This window comes from Triturus cristatus, chromosome 7 (genome assembly GCF_964204655.1).
Source record: "Triturus cristatus chromosome 7, aTriCri1.1, whole genome shotgun sequence".
In the NCBI taxonomy this organism is placed as follows: domain Eukaryota; kingdom Metazoa; phylum Chordata; class Amphibia; order Caudata; family Salamandridae; genus Triturus; species Triturus cristatus.
In genome coordinates this window covers 1,687,128,508-1,687,145,451 of record NC_140590.1, presented here as the reverse complement: position 1 = coordinate 1,687,145,451, position 16,944 = coordinate 1,687,128,508, and the positions used below count along the sequence as shown (strand labels likewise).

The window sequence follows — 16,944 nt, the reverse complement described above, 5'->3', positions numbered from 1 at the left end:
GTGCATGGAATTTAAAGAAAGAACGAGAAAGGAAATAGACCTATTACATATGTCATTTTCTTTACAAAATAGCCTGTTCGTTATGTGTGTGATGAAAAATGTATAATGTTATATATCACTCTTCCCTATTTTCAGAATCCATACTCACCCCTATCCTCGAGTTTTATGAGTTGAGGTTATAATAATGAAATTAGAATAAGTGTCCTTTCGTTGATCTTTCCCATTGGACCACTGTTGTTACGTAGCGCAATTTACCCAGGTCCTTCGGGCTGTTTTTGGGTTATCCCATTGTTATGTAAGATATGTTAAATATGGCTCTGTTTATTTCCTGTTTTTGAGGGCCCCTTGAATTGTTATTGTTATTTGTCATTTGTATAGAGCAAAAGCTCACACCAAAATGAAACTGCATCGCTTTCTTAGTTCAGTGTCTTCCTTGATCATCTTTTTGTGGTCCATTTGTCAGGAAGGGAACATTCCTGATTTTGGTATTCGCACCAATCTGTCCAAGCTAGGGAGGGATTGTGTGACTGAGTCTTGTCTAGCCTGCTGAGAGTTTGATGGAAAAGTTAGAGAAATGTACTACCCTATGTATCACCTCATGATGGAACTAGAAATAAGGGAAGATCAGTGGAGAGGTGGGATACGTAGGCCTTTAGTTCATTAACACAGAGTTGCACCTTGAAGCTTGAGTGGACCTCCAACTCAGTCCTGGTGCTGACAAGATGAGACTCTTTCAGAGATCCATTTAAATGCTTACTTGAAAATGGTGCCAGAGCAACACAATATTGAAAAAGAAGAAGAATGTGAGTAGCATTGCCAGCACCCCCACATTTAAGTTGTTACTCTCTACTGAAGAAAGACAATATCCTGAAGCACATGTCTAGAGATACCAACACTGGCTGCATCAACAATGGGGAATGCAAAAGCCCTTCAGCTAAAGTGAGTGTTATCAGGCACTGCAATTACCATAGTGCATCCGTGCAAATTTTGTGCTGACATGCCAGGCAGTGTTCTACCTCCCCCTTTAGCATTTTAGTTGTCTACAAACTGACTCAATTTACAAAATATTTTGCACAACTGAGTGGCTATTAGTTATGTGAAAGAGAATAGGCCGTCCGAAAATCCAAATCTGTACAGATTTTTCTGAGACACTGGGCTAATAAGCTAACTTTGTAACTCTTCATTTAGTCCCTTTGTGGTGCCAGAAGAAAACAGAGTGAAAGGGGCACTCACACAATCATCTTTCTCCACAGTCAATTGTGTTTGTTTCTTCACTCAAATTTTAGTGTACTCCTAAGTCTGCGAGAACAAGGAAACTGAGCAGCCAGAAACAACAATGCTCTATAAAGGTTGGAGCATAGAGTGGCCCATCATAATATTAAGACCCATTTTGATCCATACGAGCTGTACCGTAGCAAGGTGTAATCCTTTCAAGCATGGAGAATATAAATCCAGAATTCCATTGTGGAAGTGCAGAAGATCTCTGGCATCTATCTTGGAATTTTAACATCATAGGAATCCCACCTACCAGTCCTTCAGAGGCAGACAAGCAAAGGTGGCATCTCCTATAATGAGCTCTGAACAACAAGGTGCTCAAAGACATCTTCTCTGTTTAGGGAAAAACTGATTTTAAAGGTAGCTCTCACAACTGTTTTGCATGTTAGGAAACCTTCCCCTCCTCTGTATAGTTATACGCAAATCATTGGCCTTCCGTTGTGAGTCCATGCATAAATCAAACCTGCGGCATTCGTTTTAGAAGGCTGTTTTTAGTGGCATTACATCAGCAAGGAGGGTGAATAAAATGCAGTGTGCCCACTAGCTAACCACAAGGTTGTAACCTTGTATTTTAAGGACTCTCCTTTTCTACCCAAAGTAAATCCAGACTTTTACATTAACCAGACAGTTCTTTTATCCTCTTTATTTCCAATTTTGACCTATTTCTTTTTTTTTCACAGAGTTTTTATATAGCACAAACTTGACCTGAAGGTATCAGAGTGCTTTACACGAGAACACATTCATTTTTGTTAGGCACGGGGAGATTAAGTGATTTGCCCAGTGTTAGACCTGTCAGCCCTTTGGGTGGTCCCTCCTCATCATTATTTATTTTGTCCCCCTTCTGCCTCAAACCCTGTTATAATTTTTCCTTTTTGGGAACCACCAGACTTTTTAGTGTTGATGCAGGGTCAGGGAGCCATTTTCCCTACCCCTGGAACTTCTGTCTGAGGGCCTGAGACACAAAATGGTGGCCACCCATTGTCACCTGTAACATCACCAGAACCTCCTGGAACATTCTAGAACCCTGTGACAGTGGGAGGCAGTTTAGAATGTTGGGAGGCCATCTCAGAGTGGCAGTTGGCATCTGACTAGAGAGGAGAGAGGACAGAGATAGAAGGAGGTCGGAGTAAGGCAGCAGAGGTGGAAACCAGTGCTTGGAGTGGGGTCCAGAAACCCACCCTTGATGCTAGTCCCTACTGACCAAGCCCAACCTAAAGCCCTGTGTGGGACCAAGACCAGAAGAACCGTCTTAAGGGACTGAATATTTGGAACAGGCCTTAAAGAAGAAGAACAGCAAGCTCCTGACCTGTTCAGCAGTGTCCTCCTGAAGTCCTGACGTTGAGAAGTCTGGAGACCTGGGGCCTGAGGTAGAGAAGCGGCGCTGATAGAAAGCAGACGTCGTACCCGGAGCCGTCGGAGGTCGAGTGAGGGCGCCAACGGAGGTCGTGGAGAGGCGCCGGAGATCGAGTCGGGAGTCACCTGAGGTCGAGGTGAGGCGTCGACGGGGGAGTGAAGTCCGCCCACCGGAGTCGCCGGAAACTGAGGTGAAGCGCGCCGGAGGTCGGGAGTGGAGATCGCACTCCGGAGACACCAGGAAGTGGGGAGTCCGAGTCCCTGCGACGCCGGAAGGCGACATCGAGACGAGGCCGTCCAGCGACATCGAGCCGAGGCCGCCCAGCGACATCGAGCCGAGGCCGCCCAGCGACATCGAGTCGAGACTGCCCAGCGACATCGAGTCGAGACCGCCCAGCGACATCGAGTCGAGGCCGCCCAACGACATCGATCCGGAGCCGCCACACGGCGTCGACACGGTGCCGAGCGGAGCCGATCATCTTGAAAAGGACAGTAAGTGGTAGAGGGGGCGTCTGAGGCCCCGTGGAGCCCTAAAAGACCATTCTAGTGGCTAGAGGGGTGTTAGAACCAGCCTGGGAGTGCCAGGGGTGAACTAAGACTGGTGCAGTGACATCTGTGAGGGGCTGTGTAGTTTGGAGGGCCAGATCTTTAGGTTACCCTTGTTCTGCCTCAGCTTAGGCCCCAGCCTTGACCAATCTAGGTGGGACACCCCCATGCCACCCAAATGACCACAAGCTGTATATGGGCAAAGTAAGACCAAGTTACCTCATGAAAGTGATCTGATCTGCAACTGTCATTGATTGCTTTACCTTATTTATTGAAGGTGCTTTATTTATTGTCTTCCACTAATTTATTCTTGCACTGTATTTATTGTCTGACTGTATTTATTTGCCGTCTATATTTATTGCACATCTATTTATTCTTTGTTTAATGATGACCTGAACCTATGTGTTGAAATTCCGAAGTAGCAATGTTTATTTGACCTGCTCTTTTGAAGGAAAATCCTAGTGTATTGTATTTATGATGTGAAGCCTGCAACTAAGAGAAAATAAGATAAAGACATATATATTTTCATCTTGTCTTCCATAATTTTTACGGTGTAGTGTCGTTTTTGGAACGGATGAACGCATGGTTATTGTGAGGGTGTGACGTACGCTTAACACGGTGCCTGACCCCCAACCGCTCGAGCCAAGCTACCATTGTGCTGGGAACCTGGTGACTGCTAACCCGGTTGCCCGGTTTCCAACACCCAGAATCACAGGATGTTGTGCATCCTTGCTGAGACTTAACCCCAGTTCCCCAGATTCGAGGTCGACCGCCCTAGCCGTTAGGCCACATCCTCTCCATCCTATCCAGTACAAAGGTCTCTGCTCACCTTAGAGATCCTTACCACATTGTCTTGATGGGGCTAAATTTAAAAGGAAATGAAACCATTTTTTTGTAAATGTTGGTTCTTTCTGCACTGGTTTAGTAGCACTAACTACTCCATAGCCAGATAGATGGTATCCTACCGTACTAATTATTATTAACAAGCCAAAAGTCATTTTCCTGAGAGAATCCATGGCTGATTTAATGGGAAGAAATGCTGCCACAGCTGACCTTTTGAGAATGTTCTAGTAGCTCAGATTTTGATACAGCCACCTGCTGAACAGCCTGCAATTTAGCCCAACATGATTGCATTAACTCTGGCTCAAAAAAGACCCTCCTGCTAGGTCCGACCCTCTGCACACATTTTGAGCATGTTTGGATTCAGTTTTTACTCTTCCTATTCTTTTGATCTAATAACCTGTGAAGTGAGGGGCTCAGCTTGGTATTCTTGTCTGATTTTCGGATTTCAAAGAAAACCGTATGATGGGTAAGGAAAAGGTATTTACTTTCAATTCTGTTTCTTCATTGTAGGTACTTTCTTTGGTTTAGTAAAGAAACCAGACTTCTACTTGCTAGTTTATGGGATCCTGGTCGTCATAAATGAACTACTTGACTAACTCAGCTGTGTATTGTGGCACAACTGGGTTTCTGGAATCCTAAAAGGGCGTGTCAAAATTCCCATATGTGAATGCTAATGCCCTATAACCGTCTTTGTTTTTTAGTTTTCATCTGTTTATAATGTGCTCCGAGGTGTTTCAAAGCTCTAAGGCGGAACAGAATGTGTAAGGATGGGACGTGAAAGAAATGAAGGAGCAGTAATGGGGTCAGGAAGGAGGGGCTGTGATATTAGTCAATGTGAGGGTTTGTTTAGCACTTACACCATTCACTTGAAAGAGCTGAGTGGAATAAAAAGGGGTGTGGAAATAGGGATAAACATGGGAGGGAAGAAGGAACCTGGAACAGGAAGTAGCAATATGTTATGGCATGCCGGTTCCTGGTATAGCATTTCGGGCATTATATGGCTTTTTCAAAGCTCTATTGTTATCCATACTTATGACCCATATTTTCTCAGGGAACTGACTGACATCAACATCCTAAGGAGCTACATTCATCTGCGCTATGTGGACCTCTCAATGAATGCGTTGCGCGACATCTCCCCCTTGAACTGCCTGACCTACCTGTTGTGGCTAAAGGCTGATCAGAACCAGCTGACCAGCGCCCACATGGAGGACCTGCCATACCTGCAGATCGCCAGCTTTGCCCAGAATCAAATCCAGGATATGGAGGGCATTGCTCACCCCCGGCTGGAGAGGCTCAATCTTATAGGTAAGAAGCTACATTCAGAATGAGTCTGTGCATTTTACTTCCCAGTTTCCTTATTCTCACCTTCTTAGCTCTGGTCTAGTGACCCAGATCCCAAGGCCTCTGTAATTAACTTAATAATTTCAGCAATACCAGCCCCCCAAAAGCCTTAACTCTTCCTGTTTCCTAGCCTTTTCTGGTCTAGTCTCAGCACCCACTGTCCTTTTTTAGGTCTCGCCTACGCAGCACGCATGCGCTGCATAGGAGGACCTTTAGCCGTCGCTCTGCTGTTTTTTTTAAGCACATACTCGTGCTTGTGGCGGCATACACCTTGCGGGAACGAGCAGCGGCGTGCATGCTAATTGGCCGCTGCTCGCTCTTGCAAGGCGGATGGTGCCACAAGCACAGGTGTGCTTCAAACGAGTGCATTTGCCTGCTCTTTCGCAGCCGCTCTGCACTCTTGTTACACTCGCCACTGAAGTCGCAGCTCTCGACTGAGGCCTCAGAAAACTCATACCCAAACCTTGACACTTCAAAACCCTCGCCTAAGAATCTCTAGTCTCCTAACTTCAACACTACCGTTCCCTGACCTCAGCACCTCCAGTCCCACAGCCTCAGCTCATCACGTCTCCTATCCTTAGCATCTCAGGCCTCAAAGCATCTCAAGTCTCTCTGCTTCAGCAACACCTGTACCCTTGCTCCAGCACATCCACTCCTCTGCACCTTCACTCCTCTCATTTAAGCATCCCCAATCCCTATTAAGCGCCTATGTTAAAATAACCATTAAAAGCAAAGAAGGAACAGAAAATCTGAACAAAAGTAAATAATACAATAGAAATAACAGAAAAACAATTATTTTTACTTTAGAATCACACCTACCTTATTGCATTATGTATTACAAAGGGGACATCCTTTTACTTCTTTTGAAAATTGCATATATATTTAAAGTACCCCCATCGTTTCCATATCCACTGTTTAACACATTTGTTTTGCCTGTCCCCACCCTTCTGCTAGTTTGAACACATTTCCTTGAAAACACAAGAGATTTAAGCCTCTCATGCTTTCAAGCTGATTTCAAGTACATATTTACTTTTTTTAAGTTTGTTTTTGTGGGCGTAGGTAGAAACCAATAGTCACTGAAATGTGCATGGTCGCCACTACACTCAATTGTAAGCAGAAAATGCAAGTCAGTATTTTTAAAACCTCTACATACAGTTCTTTTATTTAGTTAATTAATTCTGAACACGTTGTTGAGAGATTCATTTGTATGTTTATGATTTTGTTTTAAATTGTTGGATGTTTTTCAAGCACGCAAACATACCACAGTATAATCCAGTTACATGCCCTCTATTAGATCTCCCTATCACTACATCCCCTCCACTACATCACTTGATCACTACATCACCTGACCATTACATCACTTCACCATGATATTGGCCTAAGTAATTAAAATAATTTATTTTGCTTTCTAGAATACTATTAAAAATAATTACATTGATTTTCATTTGATTGAAACACTTTGGCTTTCAGGGTTATTATGTGAAACTAAATTAAATTACTTTAATGATAATATATTAAAGAAAGCAAAACATTGGTATTGGGGTGGGAAGATTTTTACACCAAAGTATATCGATAAAAAATAGCTATATTTAAAAAGTAATATAAATGAATGTTGAATAAAACTTTTTAGGGACAACAGTTAATAAATAAAGTAAGATTAAAGTACAATAAATATAATTATTAATATAAAATAAATAAATGAAAAATTCGTATTTGTGGGGTATCCCACCGAAATTGACTAATGATAAATATGTATATCAAGCTAATAATTAGAAAGTAAAACAGTATAAGTTAAGAGAACCTTAATACATAACTCTAAGAAAAATAAATAGCTAAAATTGTTAAATTGCCTAGAAACGTAAAGGTAAGTTTATTCATGTAAAATAATTGTAAGGACATAAAAAAGTCTAGTTTTAAGTTATTAATAGTAATCTAATTATAACATGTTAAATATAAACAGTTAAGGTTAGGTTATTAAACAATAAAATACATTTACAATAATCACATATATTTAAATTACATTAAATTAACATAGTGACATTTTATTTAAATATATTTAACAATTAGGGTTAGTAATAAAAAGCAAAAGGCACAAGAGAAGAAGTGGTTAATGCTATAAGCTTGGAAAAATGATGGAGAATTAAAAAGGGTACATGTAAAATATAGGTTAGGTTAAAGGGTGATGAAGTGGGGTCTATGTAGCAGTTAAATATATATAAAACTAACCTGGTCAATGTAGTGGTAAGTGAACTTACCTGGGCTAAACACTGGAGGTAGTGTAGTTGTGGGATAATGTAATCCATAAAACCCATATTATATTATACGCAAGTAATGTTTTGACCAATCTGCTGTCGTAACATCCATTGTTACATAGTAGAAACTAACAATACACTGACCATAGTAGAAACTAACAAAATGAGCCAATGGTCATGCTTCTTCACGACATCATCCATTGCTAATTTGAGACTTTACACTAAGGGGTCGATTCCGATCTCGTTCGGAAGGGCTCCGAATCGGATTCGGCTTTGCCCAAACCGATCCGGAGTCCTTGTTTCTGACCGAATCGTTCCCAGTTCCGAATGACCAAGTACGATGCCTGGAAACCCTTAGGGCTGACCGAATCGGTTCCGAAAGGCATCCGGAGAGATCAAGCCTTTACAGAGCCGATGCGTACAGCTCTACGGATTTGGTTTCCGAGCGAGCAAGTACGATGTATGATTCCGGCAGCCTTTCCGATTCAGTTTGCCCGGAACGAAAAGGCTACCAGAATCGGTCATGGGGCCCTTAGCAGCCCCCCCTTCACCCAGGGCCCTCGTAATCAAGCTTGTGGGGGTACCCATAGGCCCCACCCTTTCCAACCATGCACACTGTGGCAGGCACCATGGAGTGCCCACCACACGGTGCACGGTTTTCCCCACCCACCCCTTTCTTCAATGGGAGCCTGGGTTCATGTTTGGTACACAGGCTCCCATTGAAGTCAATGGGAGTCTGACCGAATGGATATATCGTACTTGTTCGGTTGGACTCCCCCAGTCCGACTCGTATGGAAAGCAATCTGGAACCAAGTCGTTCGGTATGCTTTCTGAATGAAATCGGAATCGACCCCCAGGTGTCACTGTTGCAGCAGAATCTGACTTCTTCCTCCACTACTATCCCATGCCATGCTGAGACAGCTTATTATGATGCTATATTCTGACTGACCACTGCTGCATTAGTGTCTGTTTGCTTCCTCTAGGAAATCCACCAGTACCGTAATCTAACCACCACCTTTCAGAGGCATTAGCCTGTCAGGAAATCTGAAGATTACCCAAATACAATTCCGTTCTCCTCCCATTTGATGAGCCATGGTGATGGAATTGCGTCTTTCATTTTAACCTGAACACCTCCAAGAGAGAGGATTTTACTTTCTCCATTCTGGACAGGTAGTTATCATGCTCAGCCCTGATGAAGCAAACATGATCAGATTTGTTTGTTTTTTGGAAAAATATATAAATGAAATTATCCATCAGTAGGGCACCCAGGTGTAGATTCAACTAATGATGATTTTGTCACTGGTTATCTAATTCTTCCTCCATCTATCCCCTGCCCCCTCTCTTTTTCTCTCTTCTTTCTGCTTGGACTTTCTGCTCCAGGTAACATGATCACCTCACTGCTAGGAATGGAGTTTCGGAAGCTGATGAGTTTGCACACATTGGAGCTACGAGGGAACCAACTAGAGACTACTGCAGGACTGTACCTTCCCAACCTTCGCACCCTCTACCTGGTACGTTGGATGAAGAGGGCAAGTAATTGGGAGGGACAGTGAATCAAGTTGCAGATTATACACAGGGCAGGACAGCCACAGCTTGTTCTGTCTGTACATGGGCATTTAGTGACATCACCGAGAGGACTTAGTGCAGTACTTCAACTACTGTGTACTTGGACATTTTACTTCTAGGTGAGCAGTTGCAGCACAATCCTATAAACAACTGAGTGAAAACTGATTTCTGCATAGTCATGGAGACTGGCAGGAGTTTAGCGAAATGCCCGTAGAGTTGGCAGAGAGCCACTCGTGAGAATAGAGAAGAGGGAGGGGAGATGTTACTGTTTCCAGTCTCTGGCTATTTGCAGTTATGGACTGGAGGCCTAGGGTAATGATGCAGTCTTGCCAGGATCACCCTGCATGTTTTAGGGCCAAACTGCAGCTTGGGATTGGCTAGATCCAAATGTCAGCTCCTCTGACTGAGGATGGATCTCTAAATTCTCTGAGCACCTATTCTCTAGATATAGTCACAATCGACCTATGTATTCTTTAGGATGTCTTTGTAAGTTTGGACTCATTCAGTCTAGTAGAAGCAATAGTGATCATCAGGTGGCAGAACAGTGGCAGGAGTGCAGTACTTTTTAAGAACTACAAAGGTGGAAATCATGGATATGGCAAATACATTATTTTATCTTTAAAATTGTTCACTTAAATGTGCATGGAACCTATTTAATGTAGGCGATAAACTTCTTGAAGTGAGTCCACAGGAATCAAAATATATATTTTCTGGTCATTGGTGAAATAATCCAAATGGTGCACAAGGCTAAAAATGTGTAGGAGAGTATGCCTGGCTCGAGGACTCGAAATGGAACCCATGGGCCTTTGTCTCTCAATGTCTGACTACAAGGACGGCTTTAGCACTGGTGGGGCCCGGTGTGACAATGTTTGTTGTCCCCCCCAATGACCACCTCCACCACGGATTCCCTCACCACCACCTTTTAACAGTGCCCCTCAAGTCTCCATAACCACTCTCTCTTGGATGCATTTAATTAGTTGTATAACGCCATTCATACCAGAATGGGGCGTCAGAGCACTCTACATCACTCAGATTACACAGAAACAATCAATCATACGCGTGTAAATCAGCATATAGGAAATGTTACATAAGACAGAGGACTGCAAGGAGTAGGAGTGCCAAGTCATCCATACTGGTAGGCAGTAAAGTTAAAGAGTCCTTGGTCTGGAGAAGCACAAACTCAGAATTTAAAACGTACCACCATGGCTGGGGGTTGGTTTTACTAATAAGAATTTATTTCTACCCAAATTAACCCTTTTTGCAAAATTAGCATAATTGGGGAAAAATCCTAATGCTCTAATCTATACCTAGCAGTTTGCATGCAGCTCTTTGATGACAGTTAATAGTCCCCTTCTCTATATTAGGATTTTTACTTATAAACTGCACGTAACAAATGGATCTCTCTGACAAAAGCACTGACCTATTTATATCATATGCACTTTGTGATCTGCATTGCACATGGTCTTTGCAGCAGGCATATTAACCCTCTGCGCTACCTTACGATGAGTCACAACTTCCACTTGAAAACCTCCAATCTCTCTCTCCGAAGAACATTAATCACAGGAGTTAGCTTGACATTTTTATTGCTGCCTGAAAATTGCTGGAGGCAAAGGACGCAGCAACAGGTGCTTTTAAAACCATAATATACTGCACGCCCCCACCAAAAGTCCGGTGCCACCGGTCGTACCGCCCTGAAGCCAGCCCTGTCTGACTCTATACACAACTCTGATATGTCAGGGGAGTGTGCCTCATGCCTTGAAAGAGCCTCCCCTCTAGGTTCCTTCGTCCCAAACGTGTGATTGAGAAAGTTCAATTCCGGTTGTGCTTTTATATTGTGAGGCAGTGGCGTAGCTAGCCCTTTGAAGAGTCGTTTGAAGAGCGGGGGGGATTGGATTACTGCCCAAGACGACAGGTAAGAACGGGGGGGGGGGGCATGCCGCCCCCAAATCTGTTCTGATGGCCCCATCTCTTTTTATGAAAAGGTTGCAACTACTTTTGAAATTAATGTACTCAGTGCTTTATACAGTTCAAGTTCATTCACTCCCGAAATTAGCTCTGGGAACATGGTCACGACAGTCGTTTTCCTTGTGCACGAAACAATGAACTTAGGTGCATTTCAAAAGTGCTCTTTCCTCCCTCTTCATGGAAAGCCTGTCATGGCTGATTTACAAACAGGCATGGTACCTCAGTATTGAATTTCAGTGCCCAACACCAACACATTGTTATCATTTGATGAAAATCATGCCTCCAATACTATGCATTCTTCCTGTAAGGAGAATAGCGGGGATCATCCAGTGCTCATTTCCCACCTACAAACATTATTATGACAGTTAAGTATTCATTTCCCAAGGTGGGACCCTCCCATACAGCCCTATTCATTCCACATCATCTCTTACTGCCTTGGCTCTGAGATTTCATGTCATCTTGAAAAGGTCTCCATTACCTGTCTTTTCTCGCATACTGTTTATCTATGCTGGGAGTTCCTGTTTCCACTTTCAACCTGGATCTGAAAGAGGTCACCAACCATTTCCTGTTTCCTTTGTTTCCAATTATTTTTATTCCTTCCAGTTTTTTCCTTCACCAAACTGTTAATATTTTAGCCCCAGGACAGCTTGTGAATCCATCCATCTCTGTGTCAGGTTTTTGTATACCCCATTTTATGTTCAAAATACAATGTTCCTATCATCATCTTACTTTTATTCAAGTTAATGGGGATTTAAAAAATAACACATAAAGCTCTCAATTTAAATAATGCCTTTAGGTGCCACAGTCTCAAGCCTATTAATCCAAAATGTCTTGCCCTGTCTGAAGCGTTTGCCCCTATTGCCACCACATGGAAGGAGCATAATGTATTCATTGAACTGAAACTAAACTTGACTCATAGTGTGACTGAACTCCTAAAGGTGTCTGGCAGCTGATTGTGTGATGTTCCTCAATATGCTATTAGATTTGTGTTTATTCCATGGATTTTGGTACAATCCACAAGGACAGTTTATTGAGTAATAATACTTTCACACATAATATCCCTTAATTGTGATAAAGTTTCTTTAATGTGGATGACTAATTTGATGATATTGTTTCAGTTTGAACAATTCAAGTAGGACTAAGTTCCATTTTGTCCTTTTCCTCAAAAGATTTGCATTTGTTTTACTTTCTTTTTTCAAACAATCAACCAATCAAAGGCATTTGTAAAGTTCACGGCTGCTTCATCAGAAGCGTCCCGGCGTTCAACGCTTGGGAAGACTGATATCAAGCAGAATCCATCAATATGAGCTAATCAATGTCAAACACAAAAGTTTTAAATTCTCCTTTAAAGACAGAGACTGACAGTGCCCTGCGGAGAGAGTGACAGGCATAGCATTCCACAGTTTGGCAGTTAAGACCACAAAGGAGCGGCCACTTGTCTAACTTTAGAAAATTTTAGGACCTGCATCAGGCATAGATTATTTGACCTGAGCGATCTGTGTTGCTTATACGGACAAAGTTTGTCTCTTAGATGGGATGAACCTTCCCCTGGAACCACTCTGAACTCCAGTGTAAGGGCTTTAAATTTAATGCGCTTGACAACTAGCAGCTTCAAATGGGGAGTGATGGACTGTCGAAAAGGAACTCGCCAATAAGTCTTGCTGCTTCATTTTGAATGATATGGAGGCTTCTGGAATAGAAAAGCAGGGAGACCCAAATAAAGACTGTTAGCGTAGTCCAGGCCAGAGTTTACCATTGTATGAGCTATCGTTTATCTTGTATCCTCGGGGACCAGGTGTAACAGCTTCGTTAGGGCTTTCAGTGTGCAGAAGCTCGCTGATGAAATCTGCTTAATTTGAGCAGAAAAAGAAAGGGCTGAGTCAAAGATTATACCCAAATTTCTGGAAGAGGCCATAGGAGTTGGAGGAGGGTGGAGATCTCCAGGCCACCAAAGGATCAGGGGGATGGGGTGGGAGGCACTAGAACCAAAAAAGAGAAATTCTGTATTATCGGAGATCCACTTTCTGCTTTTATCAAATGTTTCTCCTGCTTGTAAAAATAGTTTTTTCAGGAAATACCTTACATTTTATTTTGCCATAAGTTAATTAGAGCCTAATGTTTTAAAACATTTTCTAAATGCTTTTCAAGACTATAGAATACTGGATGGTGTGTGTTTTCTTTCTGTTCCTTCTTTTTTAGGATGGTGGTTGTGTCATACTTAGTAGTTTTAGTATGTGCATCACTTTTCCTCAGATCCTCTTTTACTGAAGTCAATCACAATAAAGTAATACTAGCTCTAACCTATTTTTTAGATCAATTAAAATAAATAATAAGTAACCTTATTGTAGTCCTAATGCTAACCTAAGTCTATAACTAAATCAGTTTAGATAATTGGAATCAAATAAGTAGTGTTAACCTAACACTTACTTTACTCTTTCTTAATATTTTTCTTAAATTATGTTTCAATTTTTTTCAGTAATTCTAACCCTAACTACAAAATTATACCAAATGATACCAAAGTTTAGTGATATAAGTTATGTTTAAATAATTCTGTGGCTTTTAACCATTTTGCTAATTTATACCTACCGTAAAACATTTTTCTGATGCTTTGAATGAGGTTTTGGTATAACTCCATAATCCAGAAGCAATGCTGATATGATTTTCAAATTATTTACAGTAATACTATCTTAACCCAACTTTTAAACCAAAGTATAGCAATATAAATTATGTACAAATAATTCAGTGTTTTTAACTCTAATGCCAAAATATAGCTACCTCAAAATAATGTTTCTGATGCTTTGGGTTGGGTTTTGGTATAAATAGAAAAAGTGCTGATAAAATAATGTAAGGGAAGTAAACGCCAAGCAAAGTAACAGGGGTAAAGTGAAGGTTGGACACTGGTTTGAGATACAAGAGAGCGCGTGTGAGGATGGCAGCAATGAGGTGAGTGTGTATCCCGGATGCTGACAAGTAAATCTCTATATTTATATATCTGCAGGCTCAGAACACTCTGCGTCGCCTGGAAGGTTTGGAGGTGCTGGTCAACCTGACAACACTTCACCTGCGAGACAATCAACTGGAGGCCCTCGATGGCTTCTCTGAGCACATGAGGGCCCTGCAGTATGTGAATCTCAGGTAAATATCTGGTGCAAGGAAGGGGTGAATGCTACCATGACTCGTGAAGATGGTGTTATTGATAGACATAGTGCACATTGGTATAAACAGGCACCGATACTGACTGTTCCGTAAGCTAACACAGGACTGATGATGACATGGATAGACACCAAAACAATGAGTGAAATAAACTGCCAGTAAGACACACTGCTATAACCTGACCCTGGACAGATAATGTCATTGATGGACACCATTACTCCCAGTGGATTCAACTGGGATGAAGACAGGCTGTGCCATAAACTGGCCTTGGACATATGATGCTACAGATATATATCTGTATGTACAGTGGTACAGACTATGCTATGAACTGACACTAGATTCATGGTGAAATAGATAGACTCTGTGTCGATCACTCAGACAATGAAATGGGCGCTATGAAACAGCACCATAAACTGACCTTGGATGCATGTTTCTATGGACATTATTGCACACAGTGGGATAAACCGGCACCAGAAGAGACCATGCCATAAATTGACCATGGTCAAATTATGTTATAGTTAGACATCAGTGCACACAGTAGAATAAACTGCCATCAAGACAGATCTTGCCGTAATCCGATGCTATTTGTGCAAGTTACCATGGATATCCAACTATCAACAGGCTTCCCACACACATAGGTAATCACTACCATAAAATTTCAAATGCTAATGTGTTCTAAGTGCAGAGACCAATTGTGTGTGGCTGCCACACATAACAGAAACAGAGGTTATTTTAAGACCCCCTGTAGAATAACAAATGCACTGGTAGACTTGGCGTGCCAGGGCACTCATGAGGGAGGGTGGTATGAATTACAAGGGGTGTTCCCTATGCAAATCAAGGAAGGCTCACTGCTACCTGCTTACTTCCTCTAACATAAGTACATCAGCGAACGTTAACCAACATTTGATTTAAAGTTTGAAGACCATCCCAGGGTTGGCCTTCAAAGTAGCATCCATATATCATTTCAGAGGGGTCCTGATAGAATAATCTATTGGGGTCCTCAGAAGACAAACCTTCCTTAGGCAAGGATCTGCTCCCTTAGCTCTTCTAAATGCAATCCAGAGATGATACATACAAAAAGCAATGGCTGACATCGAACACGGAACAGTGGATTTATTTTCCTGCACTCTGGCCCCTCATCAGAAAATATGTTATGGGTAACTTCTTATTAGTGTATGAAAAATCAGCATGCCATTTGGTGTTTTAGTACATTTACTCCATTTTCACCTCATAAATATTTTCACCCTTTATTGACTGAGGGAAGAACGTTGGTGGTTGATATTTGCTCCAGCCAATGTTTTCGTAATCCTAATGTGGAGGGGAAATATGGTTTACATAACAGTTACCATCTTGTGGCTCTGCCTCTCTACAGGGGAAATCTGGTTGCAGATGTGAAAGAGATGGCGAAGTTGCAGTGCCTGCCCATGCTAAGAGCCTTGTTGTTGATGGAGAACCCCTGTGCTGATGAAGACGACTACCGCTCCGAGGCCCTTATCGCGCTGCCACAGTTGGAGCGGCTAGACAAGGAATTCTTCGAACCAGAGGAGAAGCTGGAAGCTGAGGAGACACGCAAGGCTCGCCTGGAAGAAGCTGCCTTGGCTGCAGGAGAGATACAGGTGAGTAGACATTGAGGAAGATGGCCTTTAGCAGGGAGGATGAACTGTAACAAAAAAAGGACATTAGCTTGAAGAGGGGACACCTATCAACTCCATGATGGGGGCACGGGAAGGCAATAAATCAAGACATGATGGCATTATTGACATGTTCTTGAAGTACAATATCTTTTTTTTTCTCCACAGGAACCTGAAGGGGAATGACTTGTTATCCTGGAAGACAGGTTTCCTGCTGAGAACCGAAGGCTTCAGTATTAAATCAGCCATTTACCTTGGGGTCGTGACTAATTGCACAGTAGCATGGTCCAGCTATCGCCCGAAAGTTGGGATATGGCAGTAGGCCTGGTTGCCGGACCTTACACCCAAAAATAAGGCAAGGATTGATCCAGCAGATGTTGGAGCCTTTTCCAGAGGGATCTGGGACTCTCAAAACCTATGAATGAGGAGCTTCTCCTCGGCGGTCTGAGAAAGTCTTTGTCATCCCACTTCATTGTGTCTTATGTGCCTATTATACGTGTCTGTACTTGGAGAGGAATGTCTATACCAAATGCAAGACTGTGAGATCTAACTTTATAAAGAGATGTTTTTTATTGATTTATCTCTGGGTGTTTCATGCTTTGCCTTTCAAACCAAGTTTATAAAGTCTTGTTTTTATCGAGCTTATTATCCATGAGTGTTTTCCTTTTTACCTTTAAAACCAAGTTTTCAAAGCTATGCTTTTTATTGAACTTATCCCTGAATGTTTCACTCTTTCCTTAAATACAAATTTATAGAGATGCTTTTTTGAATTTATCCCTAAATGTTTCAATCTTTACCTTAAACCCAGATTTTAAAAGCTATGCTTTTTTAATAAAAGTTATCCCTGGGTGTTTTGCTGTTTCCCATTAAACCCAAGTTAATAAAGAGATGTGTTTTATGGAACTTAAGGCTGGGTGTTAGACTCTTTCCCCTTAAATACACCAGCTTTAACAATTGAAGGTTTCCAGACCATCTATGTGATTGTAGAAACCAAGACTTCAGGGTAGAGGCTGATCAAA

The 16,944-nt window shown here is 42.1% G+C and overlaps 1 protein-coding gene across 1 annotated transcript in view; it reads left to right on the top strand.

Annotated features, from left to right (window-relative positions):
• LRRC23 (leucine rich repeat containing 23) overlaps positions 1-16,501 on the top strand; it is a 49,912-nt gene extending 33,411 nt beyond the window's left edge. Inside the window, exons 4-8 of the mRNA XM_085619843.1 lie at positions 5,069-5,322; positions 8,991-9,121; positions 14,140-14,276; positions 15,667-15,910; positions 16,094-16,501. Coding sequence (XP_085475969.1) covers positions 5,069-5,322; positions 8,991-9,121; positions 14,140-14,276; positions 15,667-15,910; positions 16,094-16,111 — 784 coding nt within the window. The 3' untranslated portion in view covers positions 16,112-16,501. The remainder of the gene's footprint in view (positions 1-5,068; positions 5,323-8,990; positions 9,122-14,139; positions 14,277-15,666; positions 15,911-16,093) is intronic.
• The last annotated feature ends 443 nt before the right edge of the window (positions 16,502-16,944 follow it).